Source organism: Microcebus murinus, chromosome 14, assembly GCF_040939455.1.
Source record: "Microcebus murinus isolate Inina chromosome 14, M.murinus_Inina_mat1.0, whole genome shotgun sequence".
In the NCBI taxonomy this organism is placed as follows: Eukaryota; Metazoa; Chordata; class Mammalia; order Primates; family Cheirogaleidae; genus Microcebus; species Microcebus murinus.
In genome coordinates, this window is record NC_134117.1 from 17750845 (window position 1) to 17766644 (window position 15800).

Genomic DNA, 15800 nt, shown 5'->3' on the forward strand with positions numbered 1-15800 from the left:
AAATTTCTTCCAGCTGAAGACTTAGATGAGCATCAGGGAGTGAAAATGGGTGAGCCAGGAATGAGAAGACCTCAGCCTGGCCCCACAGCCCCTGTTCACTCCCTGTGGGATCATAGGTCAGTCAGCTTCCTTAGATCGCAGGGAGATTTTTTTGTAAAATGAGAAGGCTGCATGAAAGGACCCCCGAGGTCTGCTCCACTTTTGAAATCTGATGACTCTAAGGTTTAATCTCCTCATCTGTCAAATGGAGATCACAATGTCTGCCTTGCTCACTACTGCAAAGATCAAACATGATGTGCAGGTACTCTGCAAAGCATGATAATGTCAACTATCATCATTACCCACAAATTAAGCTATTTTTTAAGCTCCTGGGAATGCTTTTAAAGAAATCATTGTTACACACACAGTCATGCACCATTTAACCCACTTAACGACAGGGATGCATTCTGAGAAATGCATTATTAGGCAATTCTGGCATTATGCAAATGTCACAGAGTGAACTTACACAAACCTGGATGGGAGAGCCTATTACACACCTAGGCTATATGGGATAGCCAATCCTCCTGGCTATAAATCCATACAGCATGTTACTGTACTGGAGACTGCAGACAATCATAATAATAAGTATCTGTGTCTCTACACATATCTAAACAAAGAAAAGGTACAAAGTTCAGTCGTTATGGGACCACCATGGTATATGTGGTCTGCTGTTGACCAGAATGTCATTACACAGCACACGACTGTATATGGCTCGGTTCAGAAAAGTAATTTCATTTCCTCTAACCCTGTTCTGTTGGGCAGGCAGCATAGCACAGAGACTGTCTTGCCTCTATCCGTGAAGATTTAGTGAATGAAATACCAAAAGTGTCTCATCATAAAATTCTCTCCTCGTTTTGCAGATGGATTCACAGCTTTCAGAGCCAAGTACGGCTCGAACCCGTTCAGGACAGGAGTTGGTTTGTCTGAGACATAATTCTTCAGAAAATCTACACTGTGCAGAATTTCACTGGTTTTGTGCAGGTTAAAATTGAAAAAGCTGGTTTGACTTCTGGGGTTAGGAGAGATCGTTTAATTTTCTCCGTAACATAAGATCTGGAGACGTCTCAATTGAGAAATTTTTCTGGGGAACATCTGAGTTTTTTTGAAATGGAAAAATAAGCTTTTTGAAATGTATATTTAAAAACTGCCACACACAGTCCTCCGAGAAACCAAATTGCTAATGTGCACACACCATAATAGACAAATACAATATTTAGGGGTTTATAGACCAATACTGCCCCAGTGAAGGACAATGTACACGCCAGCATTAATGCCTTTGCATATACTGGCCTCTCTCCCAGGACAACCTCCTCCCTAGTCCCTTTCACCCGACAACCACTATCCTTCAAAATGCAGCTCATGTGACGCCTCCTCCAGGCAGCCTTCTGTGACTCCTGCCCTCATTCAACATACACTGGTGCCCCTTCCAGGATCCTCAGAATGCCCGGCTGCTCCAGTCACCTCACCTGCACTCTCTTCTAACTCCAGCCATCTGCTCTCAGAGTTGCCTACTCAGCCACTTGTCTAACTTCCCCACTGTCCCATGGGCATCTGAAGGCAGGAACTATAATAGGACACAGTGCCTGGCACACGGTAGACGTATAGAACCAATAAACATTCGTATGCGTGTGCACACTCGCTCCGTGTGAATGTGTGTGCAGCTAATAGTTGTGTTTCACATTCTCAATTTGTTTTCCTGGCTAAATGTTCCATTTGTGTATTGCTACAAAGCACTAAAAGATGAAGCTTGCAGACAATGTGGATTAGATTCAGTGTTCGAACAGTCAAGATTATGTAAATACCATCAACCACGTCAAGTATAAAATTCTAAAATATTCAACAAACAGACTTCTTGTCACAATTTCCCTCTTAACTAAATCTGAAGAAAATGCAATTTCAGTGTGTGATCTGAGATGACACGATTCTGAGATGAAACACATGCTCCAGGAATGGTCCCTATGTTCTCTGAATTTTTTTTTTTAAATAGTCTACATCACTGAAGTTTTTCTAGTAAATATACAAGGATGGTTATAAAATTCAAGCCAATTTTAAATCAAAATAAGACTTTAGATTAATTTTAAGAAATTAAAATTCTTCATCAAAATAGCTAGTCTTTTCCTACAGCTGCCTATTAACCTAGACATCTTAACTGATATGAAATAACCCAAATACTGGATGTCCATATGAAACGAAAGAGCAATGTGGGATAGTGGGGGTGGGTTGTTTTGATTGTAAGTAGACTCACTTCCTATACAAGCTCTGTCACCAATAACTATACATCTTATTGAGATCACTTCACCCTGTAGACTTCAGTTTTCTCATCTATGAAATGTGAGGGTCAGATGAAACAACATTTAAGGTTTCTTCTTGCCTAATGATTGTAGGATGGTAGGTGTTTTCTTAAAGCAGTTATTTATGACACATGGAAAAGTTAGCATGATCTGGCCATGTGCAGAGACAGGTTTCAGGACTGAGGAATCTCCATTTCTGACTAGGTGAAACTACAGCAGTGATTCTTCAACTTTGGCGGGTACCCAAAGAGCTTCTTAAAACATAGATGCTGTTTCTGACTCAGAAGGTCTTGGCTTGGGCCTGAGAATTTGTATTTCTAGCAAGTCCAGGTGATGCTGATGCTGCACTTTGAGAACAACTGAACTAGAATATATATATTTTTTAAAGACAGGGTCTCAATCTGTCACCCAGGCTGGAGTGCACTAGCCATAGCTCACTGTAACCTTGAACTCCTGGGTTCAAGTAATCCTCCTGCCTTAGCCTCCTGAGTAGCTGGGACTATAGACTCATGCCACCACAACCAGCTAATATTTTATATTTTTTTGTAGAGGTGGGGTCTCACTATGTTGCCCAGGCTGGTCATGATGGAATATCTTGAAAATACTTTGCAACTCTAAGAATCTCTGGTGAGTCATCAAGAATTTAGTTAACACCTGTATAATTAATGATCTACTCCTACTAGCTGCCCAGTATACCAATAAGGGGCTCCCTTTTCCATGAGGTTTCAGACACTGCAAAGATAATTTCAAGGGGTACATGTAATGTCGTATAAACACCTTCCTTTAAGAGACACAATCAGGACCTTCAATAACATTTGGCCTCTTGGAATAAAAACACTCAAGGTTCTGGCCGGGTGCGGAGGCTCACGCCTGTAATCCTAGCACTCTGGGAGGCTGAGGCAGGCGGATTGCTGGAGGTCAGAAGTTCGAGACCAGCCTGAGCAAGAGTGAGACCCCCCCATCTCTACTATAAATAGAAAGAAATTAATTGGCCAACTAATATATATAGACAAAATTAGCCGGGCATGGTGGCGCATGCCTGTAGCCCCAGCTACTCGGGAGGCTGAGGCAGTAGGATCACTTGAGCCCAGGAGTTTGAAGTTGCTTTGAGCTAGGCTGACGCCACGGCACTCACTCTAGCCTGGGCAACACAGCAAGTCTCTGTCTCGAAAAAAAAAAACACACAAAAAAAAACCACTCAAGTTTCAGAAAACCTTAGGAAATTTAGTTGGTTGAGTGGCTGGCTTGGCATCGTACTACCAGGTTTGCTGAATAGAACGAAAGCATAGATAGCTCCATCCACACTGAGTTCCAGGGAGAAGGGGTCAGACTCCAGAAGGCCGAAAGTTCTTTAGTCAAGCACCACCACCATTATGAAAAATTCCATTCCCAAATTCACCCTAGAATGTCTGGGCTAAAAAACGAACAAACGGAAAGAGGTTTCTGACACAGCCTGATATCACCAGATCTCAAACTTCATGGTGCTTTGGAATTACTTAGGGAGTTTTAAAAAGTACTGACACTCGGGTCCTACCTCCAGAGATTCTGTTTCAGTCTGGACTTTGGGATTTTTCATATCAATAGCTCCACACGAGAACTATCGTGAAGCAAAGTCCGAGAATCATATCTCTAAAGAAACAGACTCAGTCTGTTCTTTATCATTTTGGGTCACGCAGCCATTTTTATCACTCCAAACAAAACGACCGTTTGTCTTAAATTACCTTGAAGAATAAACACTGACATTTTTACAAGTCCACAAAGGGTCACACACACACTGGGCAATCTATTAATATTTCATAGCTGTACTGATGCACCTTTCATGCAATTCAGCAAATATCTTTTTGTGTGACAAGTCGTTCCCCAGAGTATCCGTACAGCTTCTGCTGCAGAGAGCCAGGTGAGGGGTGGTAGAAGATTTTGGCCTTCCAAGTTGTAAGTGCCTTGAGGATATCACCCAATCCTAAAAATCTTTCAAACTCTCAAGTGCCTGCCTATCTCAGTGCTGGACAATTCAGGAACACTGAGCAAATACTTGCTCAACTGACTTGAATTTATGACTGTCTCCAAGGCCTATGGGAAGGGAGATCTTAGCAGAATGTGCTGTTTCATTGCGCAGCACAAGGTGCATGTTTCAGCGTGCGTGTTGGGAATGTGCACGGTTTCATTCCTTTACATTCCTCAGACTAAACAAGAACGTCAAGGTTGGAATCTTATAAATATACCATATAACTATTTACTGCAAAAGCCTTCCTTTCCCAAAGTGCATGGAAGTTTCTGGTGCCTTGAGACACATCCTTTTCTGACTACAGCCAACAAACGGCCACCCAAGGCAGAGAAAATCATACGTGGGTTACTTCTGGCTTCTGACTCTATCTTACAAAGCTGTGTCCGTATGAAAGTTACTGCAGAGCCGAGATAAAAGACAACGCCACAACGGTTAGAGGGACAAGCCCACCTCCGTTATGTTTGCACGTGCCATTCTAGGTATTTTCTCAGAGTGCTACAAACCAGACGTATGGTTAAGACCCAAGCAGACTTGAAAACAGCCTTGGCTGAAACCAGCTAGAAAGGTTAAAACGTAAAGGCTGATTTTTCACTCAAAACTGCTCTCTTACACTTTCCCCGGCTACCCCATCCATTGCTAATTAGGGGCAGCCAAGCCTGGACATGTACACAGTTCTCTATGGTAAAATTGATTATTATATTACTATGGAAAATAAGGAAGTCATTTCACTCGAAATATCAAATTCCACAAAATCATACGTGGCAGCTGTTAGTGTATGCATGTGGGGGAGGGGCGAGTATGTGAAAATATTAACCCGCTCCACTTCAGTCTTGTGACGTCTTGTGCAGACTTGCAAAGAAAAGAAAAGAGGAAAAGCGACGAAAAGAGAAGATTCCAAAGCACATAAGGCAGAAACCGATGACAAAGCTACGCAATGGATTTTTTTAAGGTTAAAAAAAAAATTCCCGTGATATAAGATACATCAAACAGGCCATTTTATGAGTGCGGATTTGCTTTTACACACTTGCAAGCAGAAAGCCAGTACCCCTCTACAGGGTGCACTGAAGCTACTTTCAATTGCATCAGATAAAGAAACGAGGTGAGTCATGTTCGGCTGTGCTTGTGCCTGCTAACAGATCGTCACATCTACATCCAAATATGTCCCCTGAACCTCACTACAGAAGTTGATACGCTTACTTGCTTGCTCGGAGATGATTCAAATAGTTTCATTTAAAATTTTAACTTTACTTAAAGATGCCTAAGAGTTGCTGACATTCATGTTACAGCCACTTCAGAGGTGCTTAAAGGCAATTCCCAAGCGTTATTTCTTGGCGAAAAGTCTCCGTCTTGTGAATTCTAGCACGGCACTCCCCTCCAGGTTCAGAATGAGTCTGATTCTGCGCTCAACACATACGCGACATTTCAAACACCTTTACATTCATTTTCCATCACGGAAAGTGAACACACAAAACACCTCAACCTCATGACACCGTCATCGTTTATAAAGTTTTGGGATTCTGACCATGTCCCCTTCCATCCTCCCAGGTCTGGTGATAAATGCAATCTGTTTTCCAGTAGCCACACGACTTTCCTTTGTAAAAGAGTTTAGTAACCAGCGTAAAAAGAGCATATAGACTTCCCGACGTTGGGATCGCTGATTTCACTGGGGTCTTGAGGATCTGTTTTAGGTCGCGTTAAACGTCCGTTGTGAATCATTAATTTTTTTTTTTAAACAGGAGGGGGTGGGGATACAGACAAATCGCATACTCATGCACAAATTCTGAGTGCCGACAACATGGTCAGAGGTGCTGCCTGGACCGGAGAATTAAAAAAAAAAAAAAATTTATTTTTTTCCCTTGTGCTGGGGAAAGAAAGGTAGGATGACATCATGCAACCTTACCTTTCTGAAACAGACCAGGGCGCCTGGCAGGAAGCGCTGACCTGCGGCCACCGACGCCGGGAGTCATTTTGGGTGTCGCGCATGTGCCTTCCTAGAAAATTCCAGTGACATTCTACCAGCCTTCTGCATGCCAATCATGACAAGCCTCCACGTAAGCTCTCCCCAGTCTGGAAAGGGGCAGAGGAGGGGGGATGCAAGCGAGGGAGGGAGGGAGGGAGGGAGCCAAAGAGAAAGAGCTGTCCCAGAGCACTGCACACCCGTCTGGAAGGGCAGTCACATGCCACCAGGAGCCATTCCTGCTGCATTACACATGCTGAGTGGAAATGGCAAACAATATCAGTCGATGTTTACACCACATGTTCTCAGCCTCTTCACATATCAACACCCAAGCCAGCTCTAAGCAGACGGGCCTCCCGAGAAGCTTCGGAAGGAGGGGTCCTGGCTAATCACGCTGGCCATTTTGTAAAAATTCCTAAGCCCCCTGGCCTGGTTTTTCACTATTTTTGGTTGCTGCTATTGGTGGTGGTGGTGGTGGTGGTGGTGATGATCTGTTTGCTTGCTTGTTTTTCACTCTGGGTTTTCATGGGGAACACTTTGATCCTGCATGTGCCCAAAAGGACCTAAGCAATGTAGCCACATAAGACAGCACCGACAAAGTGACTTGCGACCAGCAAAGCTCCACTTGCCCCTTTTATATTTCTATGGACCAGGACATGGAGTGAGATGCCCATCATTTCACCTTCTAAGTGCAATCCAGTAGGAAAAGTGGATTCTGCTTTGCTCTAGGCAGTGGCTGGGGACAATTTTGTCCCCTAGAGAATGCTGGAGACAGTTTGTTGTCAGGATTGAAGGGGTGCTAGGTAGAGACCAGGGATGCTGCTAAAATCCTACAGCATTCAGGACAGCCCCCCACAGAAGAGAGTTATTTGGCCCAAGATATCCATAGTGCTGTGGTTGAGAAACTGTGCTCTAAGGCTAAGACCTCCAACCAGTCTTACAGAAAATATAATACCAAAAAAAAAAAAAAAAAAAGGCCAAGAAGCCCCTCTCTGTGAGGAAGGGACTAAAAATCCTGGAGTCGAATGACAGGTTTGGCCCCATTCATGGTTTAATTACTTACAAATGGAGCTCATTTTTCTTCCCAGGAGCCACTGTTCTCCCGCCAAATTTTTTTGATTTTTGTTTTGTTTTGTTTTTTACTTTTCTCTTTTCAGATCTCACTCTGTGGTACTTCACAATCAAACCAAATTAAACCTTTGCATGATTTTCTAAATCAAAATCTGCTGTCACAGGTACCTTGTTGCCAGGTCATATAGAGCAACCGTCATTCTAATTTGTCCTGTCTGGGACAGTCTGATGTTAATCCGCGGTGCCTGTGTCCGCTATCACCCCCTCCCTCCCCAAATGATTCAACAGAGCATGCTTTTTGAAAGATAAAACCTCTTCTGAAGTGCTTGTAAATGACGTAGTGATTGAAGGTTACTAGGTTCTCCTATTTTACCTAGACTCTTGGAGAAGAAGAGGTTTGGGGGAGCAGATCATCTCTCACCTGGCGCCACCCACAGTCACACGGGTATAAGGGAGGCTCCCCTCCTGCTAGGACTGAGCTCAGACTCGGTGTGTGACATTTCGAAGAGTCCCAGTGAAAGCCAGTCAGATGTGTCTGCACAGCCTGCTTCCAGCTGCCACCAGAGGCCCTTCCACAGCCCACCGGCCCCCACGAGCTCCCAGGAGAGCCCAAGGGCTCTTTCTTCCTAATTTAGTCACAGCCCACAGGCTGCCCCAGGCTCCGCTGGCTCTCGGCCGCTGACTCAAGTCACAGACACCTAAAGGCGCCAGTCCCAGATGCTGACCTGCAGGAACCAGCCAACCTGGCCCCAGCTGCATTTCTGCTCTGGCCTTGGGTCCCTTCCACGCTCTAATAGGTTTCCCCAAGGCGTAAGGCTTGACTCCAATCAGTCATTGCACATTTTGCCTCCCCTCTCTCTGTCTTATTTCATTATGCTCAGGACTTTCTTAGGATAAGAGTTTACTGAAAAGCACTCCACAGCAGACATCCCCCCAGACCCACATTCAGGGCTCCGCTCCCACTCACCCCCGAGGGAGAAGCAGTGATTTGTGTGGTTAAGAGCAAAGGTCTGAGGCTGCGTACGGTGGCTCACGCTGGTAATCCTAGCACTCTGGGAGGCCGAGGAGGGAGGATCTCTTGAGATCCTCACAAAAAGCTCTTCGCAAAAGGAGGTGGAACATGCCAGCACATCATTCAGGGTCACAGAGGTTCATTTTGTGATCTCAGACTTCACCAGCGAGATCAAGGTCATCATCAATGTTGAGATGGCTTCTCGGTACACGCCTCTCTGCCCCTTTCCTTGTGTCACCCACCACCATTGTGACCACCACCACCGCTGCCACTGGCCAGAGTTAACTGCAGACAGGCAGGATCAAGGGAAAGGGCAGGGCAACTGCTCAACCCATGGTGGTGGAGCTTGCCCTGCGGTCTCCAATTTAACATTTGGACTCCCTTTGCTCAGTTTTGTATACCTTTCAGGGTGGTACTAGGGAATTGTTTTTTCTTTGGAGTATGCAAGTACAAAGACAGTAGCAACCAGTGAGGAATCCAGGTAAATCCAGGATCAGAGACCCTGTGGCTGGGCCTCCTCTGACCCTCAGCAGACTGGGCCAGGATTGGCTACCTCGTCTCTGTTTTTGCCTGGAAATCTTGCTGGAGCCAAATCTCCACCCATGCAGGATGGGCAGAGCCGGTCCCTACCATCACCCCTGCCCTCAACTCCTGCCCCACTGGGATAAGACAGTGGATGCCTGAAATAGCCCAGTTCTTGCCCAAGAGGGACAGAAGCTTCCATGGCCTGAGAGATCCCAATGCACACACAGCATGTGAGGAAACCACTGGAGACATTCCTGGGGCTTTTCCTTTTCTCTCCTCTTCTTTTTCTTTCTTAACCCTTTCAACACAAAGTGGCAGTTTAAGGTGAAACTCTCTCTAAACACTAGTTTCTCATTAAAACCGGGGCCAACAATGCCATCTGTAGCAATGGGGGGGACAAAGAAAAGCTAAGCCAGACAAGATGAGGTCTCGGTCCCCTGGGATGGATGGAAGGCAGTAAGCAGAATACAAAGCGACCCCCTTGAAAGGGCAATGGTAGAGGTTCCAGCCTCTTGTTACAAGGAGACGCAGGAACAAAGACAGGATTCGTTCCCAGAATGAACCACCTCAGCCTCTGAAAAGGCTACATCCTGCACAGAGGCCGCCCTGTTAGCAGAGGAAACCAGTGAAGTGTTGTGAGTCAGACAGTGTGGGAATGAGCCCTTCCTAGAAAAGGAAACTGGTTCTTTGTTGAGCGGGGGTTTCAATTCCTGCCTGGTTAGCTGTTGTTGCTCTGTGGGTTCTCCAGAGGCCAGCAAAACAGAAGCAGGAAGCATCATTAAATTTTCCAGATTTGCTCTTTAAAGACTGAATGTAGCTTCAAGACATAGATGTCATGTTGGGTCTGCGGGGTGATCATATCCCCAGGACCTTTGCACAAGCTGTCCTCACGACCTGAAACGTCCTTCCTTTAATCAGTACTGTGTGTCCTTGCTGTAGGTGTATGCCCAATGTCTGGAACAGTACCTGCAACACACAGAGCCCCATATGGTTTTAATAAATGACTCCCAGTAGGGTCTATCCCATGACTCTGGGATTATAGGACACTAGCCACCCAAGACAGCTGCCACCAATCTTCCCATGGGCCAAGATAATGTCTAAGCATGGGCCTCTCCAGGAGCATCTGGCTGTCAGGTGAGTGCTAAGGTACTAACAGAGTAGCCGAAACCCAACTTTGTCCAGTTCCCCTCTAAGAGCACCAGTGCCTTTTATCCTATCAGCCAATCCTCGGTGCTGTACCCAGCACTTTGCACTGTCTTCCTTCTCTACTATCGCAAAAGGTCAAAATATCCTCTAATACAGTATTAGACATTCTCCGACATGGTATCGCTTTTCCTATACACACGTGTACAAAAACAAGTAACAGGATAGGATCTACCCCAAGTTTAAGGAGTCAGGATTTTAATCCTCTGCACACCCAGGGAGGGCCTTCTGACACCCCCTCTGGAATAGGAGGAGGAGACCATTCTACTACAACTTTGTTCTACTACTTACTTCAATTAAAAGTTTAATGACAAGAGTATTACACTCAGCAAAACATGACCCCCAGAGCCAAACACCAGAGGCATATAAAGATATAAAAGTTGGAAAACATATCACATGTCACATGTTACTGATCTTTCATAACAAGCTGAGGACAAAAGTCACCTTTGTTTGGGATCAAAATATGCAGCAATATAATCAGAGGTGTAGTGCATGGGAAAAGAGCATGTGCTTGGGAGGATAATAGCAAACAAATAGAAAACAAAATAAAAGCAGGTGGAATCTGTGCTCCAAACCAAACTGGGAAGGAACCCTCACAGCCAAGGAAGTTTGGGGGGCTGGAAGCTGACAGCCCTACAGCTGGCCAAGAAAGAGGGGTTGCAGCTTGGAAAAGCTTTGGCAGCATACCTCAAATTCTCTATGAGGAAACAAATCGGATTCTAAGTTGTTTTCCCCTTGAAGAGCATAAGGCATTTGTTTGCTGAGGCTTAACTGATCTCTCAGTGGCCTTAATTAATAAATGCACCAACCTCTCTTGTGTGGAGGCATTGCAGAACAATGAGTTTTGAGAGAACTGGCAAGCAGATATGTCTTTCACTCCAGCCAAGTTGTATTAACTCAGATTCCAATACCGTTCTGAAACAATTTCCAGGAAATTGGGTCTGTTCTGATGCATAAATCATGAATTATTTATACGATTGCACAAAACCTACCGACAGGCAGCAAGATTGGCTCCTCACTTCACGATTTCTCTACTTTGTCTTTTGCTGAGTCTTAAACAGAGAAGCACAGCCACCTGCATACCTCTGATCAAGTGATAGCACTCCTCCGGGCAAGGAGCTCACCCTCACTCCCTGAGCCCAGATGTGGGAGGGACAGGCACTGAGGTGTAAGGAGGGAAGAGACACCAGCCGGCCAGATCAGCCAGAGCCAATCTCAGGAGCAGTAGGATGGTCACATCACAGCCAGGCCACTCTGGCAACCACCCTCAGTGGCTCCTCTAAATTCCAGTTTCTCTCGTAGGTAGCCATACTTGAGTTTTTTCTGCACAGGACAAGACTATTAGCATTTGAGAGCAAGGACTCCACAATGCTCAGCATGGTGCTTTTCACACAGCAGAAGTCTGTTAAATGTTTTCTGAATCAACAAATGATGAACAGGCTTTTCCTTATGTTGATTACAATGTCGGAAGTTTCCATCCAAATTTGGGATATGAATATACATACCTAACCTAAACATTTGTACCCCCGTAATATGATGAATAATTTTAAAAAAAAATTGAGGATAAAAGTGATCAGAAATTCATTCTTAACATTTGAGGTTTAAAGTTTTAAAATCTTGATCCAACACCAACTGGTCAAAACATGATCTTGAGGGTAGGCCAAAGACTGGACTCACAAACCTGGCCCAAACTTATCCACTGAAGGATCCTAAGCCATGGCCGAAGTCAGGAATCTGCCTTCATTGTCACAGACACACGTTGGAGCATTACAGACCAGGGCGTAAGAGCTGCTGACCAGCGCTGTATCTGCTGCCCAAGTCAAAGCCAGCCGCCCTCCCAGCTGCCCGCACTTGAAGAGGCCAGGCTGGGGCCACTACAGGACAGCTCAGGACCAGCCAACAGTAGTTTTCCTTTGGTGGTGATTTATGCAAGGCAAGAATGAAACTTATTAGCCAACCAATTAAAGTTCCCTCTGGAGGAAAGAACAAATGGTATCAGGGAAGCTGGTTTGTCAATTTCACAATGTTAATGGGCAACCAGCAAAAGTCTCACGCCTTCCCCCTGCCCCAAGCATCTACTATATGGCTTCTAATTTCTTAAAATGAAAAAAGCTGCATTCCCTCGATCTTTCTGCACTACAAATTTCTAAATTTCCTTAAAGACAAATAATATAGTTGCTAAACGTAAATGCATAATTTTATATAATGAAAATGTAATAGCTATTTCCCATAAGAGCAGGTTAGGTAGGTTGGGTTATTTGGATGAACTCTCCAGCTAAAACGACTCAAGATAAATCACCTTAAAAACACTGAAGACTTTAAAAACGGGATAGCCCTGGCAGGCAAATTTCTGGGAAAGCTTGCACCTAAAGACACTAGAGGATAATTTGTGCCAAAGCTGCTTTTGCCTTGCAGACACTGGAGGGCTAAGGATGGCAGATGTCAGGGCCCGGAGCACATCCAATGTCAAGACTCCTACAGACACATTTACCTGTGCTAAGCTGGGGCCCAAAGGGCTACATTCTTAGGATTAGGATGAACCAGAACTAAGCTGCCACTTCCTGTACCTCCCCAGCCCCACAGGCCCAGAGAGAAACCTGAGCAGAGCAGGAAAAGAAAAAGAAGGGGGAAAAATACCCCTGAGAAGATGTGACTAGAAGAAGCCCTGCCTTTACAGGGATTCATGCCCCAGGATCCCACAGCATAGGTAGGCAATGAATTTGGTTTGTAGTGACCGTCACAGGCAGCCAGAAGGAGAAAATACTTATTCGAAGCCTCAGGGAATCTCCACAGATAATTTATTTAAGGAAAATGACTAGCAAAATAGATGTATAAAGAACTATATAATCAGATGTATAAGGAAATAAGGCAACAGGAGTTAGAAGAACCAATAGAAACAACAGAGAGCAGAAACAGACCTAGACAGGCTTCAAATACAAACTTATTAAGTTTATATTGTGCCAACCACATGGAAAAGTAAACAACAAGCTTGCAAATATCTGCAGGGAACCAAAAACTGTAAAAACTGACTTAGCAGATTTAGAAAAGAATCAAACAGAACTTCTAGAAAACAAAAACAGGTGAAAATCTTAATTGAAGTGTTTGGCAAAATATTAAAACCAATAGAACAGAGAATGAAGAACCAGACGTTAAATCACAGGCAACTGTTTGGAATACAGCATCAAAAAGCAACAATATGGAAAACACGGAAGAATGTATTTAGAATAAGAAGAATATAATGAAAAGACCCAACACACATTTGACTGGGATCCCAGAAGAGAACAATGAGTATCAGATGAGGTAATATTAAAGAGAAAATAGCTGGGAATTTTCCAGAACTATTGGAAGACACCATGGAGTCAAAAGAGCAGAGCATCTCAAGCAAAATAAATACAAAGGAATGCACACCTAGACACATCAGTGATCATAGTGATCAAAGCCAAGAGAAAAGCTTAAAGAAAAAAATATAGATTATTTTAAAAGGAATGCTGGATAGACTAAAAAATATCTCAATGTCAAAAATGAAAGCCAACAGACAGTTGAATAGCACTGAAAGAAAATAATATCAACCTATAATTTTATACACTGATGTGGGAAGGTGAATGATGGCCCCCAAAGTCATAGTCCCTGGAACCTGCAAACGTTACATAACAGGGCAAAAAAGACTTTGCAGATGTGATTCAGTTAAGCATCTCAAGATGGATTGATTGATCATCCTGGATTAATTGGGTGCACCCTAAATGCAGTAAGGAGTGTTACGACGAGAGTAAGGAAAGGAGAGATTTGGCACAGAGAAGGTGAAGTGACTAAAGAGAGATCTGGAGATGCTACAAGGCTGTCCGATGGCCATCTGGGCTTTGAGGATGGAGGAAGGAGCCTTGGACCAAAGAATGCCAGGAATGCGGCTCTAGAAGCAGAAAAGCCAAGGATTCTCCCCTGGAACCTGTGGAGGGAGCAGTGCTGACATCCTGACTTTAGCCCAGTGAAATTGTTTTTAGGTCTTCTGTCTTCTAGAACCACAGGAGAATAATCTGTGTTAAGTCACCAAGTTTGTGCTAATTGTTATAGCAGCTTTAGGAAACTAAGATGACTGCCACAGACACCCTTCCACAACCAAGGTGAAATCCAGGAGTTTTCAGGCATGCAAAACCCGAAAGCCTTCATCACCCACCAGGGAATTCTAAAGGCTGCACTTTGGGCAGAAAGAAAGTGTTATGGCCGGGCGCTGTGGCTCACGCCTGTAATCCTAGCTCTTGGGAGGCCGAGGCGGGCGGATTGCTCAAGGTCAGGAGTTCAAAACCAGCCTGAGCAAGAGCGAGACCCCGTCTCTACTAAAAATAGAAAGAAATTAATTGGTCAACTGATATATATATAAAAAAAAAATTAGCCGGGCATGGTGGCTCATGCCTGTAGTCCCAGCTACTCGGGAGGCTGAGGCAGAAGGATCGCTCGAGCCCAGGAGTTTGAGGTTGCTGTGAGCTAGGCTGACGCCACGGCACTCACTCTAGCCTGGGCAACAAAGTGAGACTCTGTCTCAAAAAAAAAAAAAAAAAACAAGAAAGTGTTATAAGATAAAAAACTGGAAACACAGAAAGAAATAAAGAGAAAAGAAAGTAACAAATGCATGAGTAAACTGAAATGAACCCTGGCTGTAAAGAACAATATTTTGTGGTATTCTTTAAAAACATAGATAGAATTAAAACAGCAATGAGAGAAAATAATTTGGAAGATGTTAAACATTTTTGGAGTGTTCAAGGACCTGTATTACCCAATAGGAAATTTGTATCAAATTTAGACTCTAAGTATAAATATTATAATTTCTAGAACAGAAAGAATATATAACTTTCAAATTAGTAGAGGGGAACCCAGGGGGCAAAACTATAGAGAAAAGCAAGGAAGGTACCAGAAAAGTATAAGTGAGGAAGGAGGCCTGATGGCTCAGGGACACCCAGGGGCTTCTAGGTGCCAGGGGCATCTGTTTATCAACCTGGTGGTAGTTACATAGGTGTTTGCTTTGTTTGTTAAACTCAGCAGATGCTGAGTTTAGGTATTTTTCAGTTTTAGGTATTTTTCAGTGTGTATGCAATATCTTACAGTGAAAATGTTTTTTGAAAAAGCACAAACTTATCCCTTTCAACTACACTCTATATCCAGACTCTTTTATCTCAGTTCAGTGTTCAGCAGATCAAAAATCCATAGATGTGTTCACACAAAAACCTGCCCACGAATGTTTACAGCAGCTTTATTCATAACTGCCAGAACTTGGAAGCTACGCAGATGTCTTTCCCAGTTGAATGGTGGATGGACAAAGAAACCGTGGTACATCCAGACAATGGAATAGCATTAAGAAATGAGCTATTAATGGCAAGCCATAAAAAAAGCATGGAGGAGATTTAAATGCATATTACTAGGTGAAAGAAGCCAGGCTGAAAAGGCTGCGTACGGGGTGATTCCACATATGTGACATTCTGGAAAAGGCAAAACTAGAGATAGTAAAAAGATCAGTGGTTGCCAGGAGATGTGGAGGAGGAGGGCTGAGTAGGAGGAACACAGAGGATTCTTAGAGCAGAGAAGATACTCGGTGTGGTGCCAAAATGATGGAGGTATCATCACACATCTGTCCAACCCAAGAGAATACACAGCACCAAGAGTGAACTCCAGTGTGCACTGCGGACTCTGGGTGATCAGGATGCTGCC

General features: G+C 44.1%; 1 protein-coding gene across 2 annotated transcripts in view; it reads right to left on the minus strand.

Moving 5' to 3' along the window:
• Nucleotides 1–15800, minus strand: part of RBM20 (RNA binding motif protein 20) — a 169022-nt gene that overhangs the window by 61427 nt on the left and 91795 nt on the right. Inside the window, exon 1 of one of the 2 annotated variants that reach the window (XM_012771217.3) lies at nucleotides 6236–6839. The exons of the other annotated variant lie outside the window; for it this stretch is intronic. Coding sequence (XP_012626671.1) covers nucleotides 6236–6318 — 83 coding nt within the window. The 5' untranslated portion in view covers nucleotides 6319–6839. Of the gene's footprint in view, nucleotides 1–6235; nucleotides 6840–15800 lie in introns of those variants that run through there. 2 annotated transcript variants of the gene reach the window in all.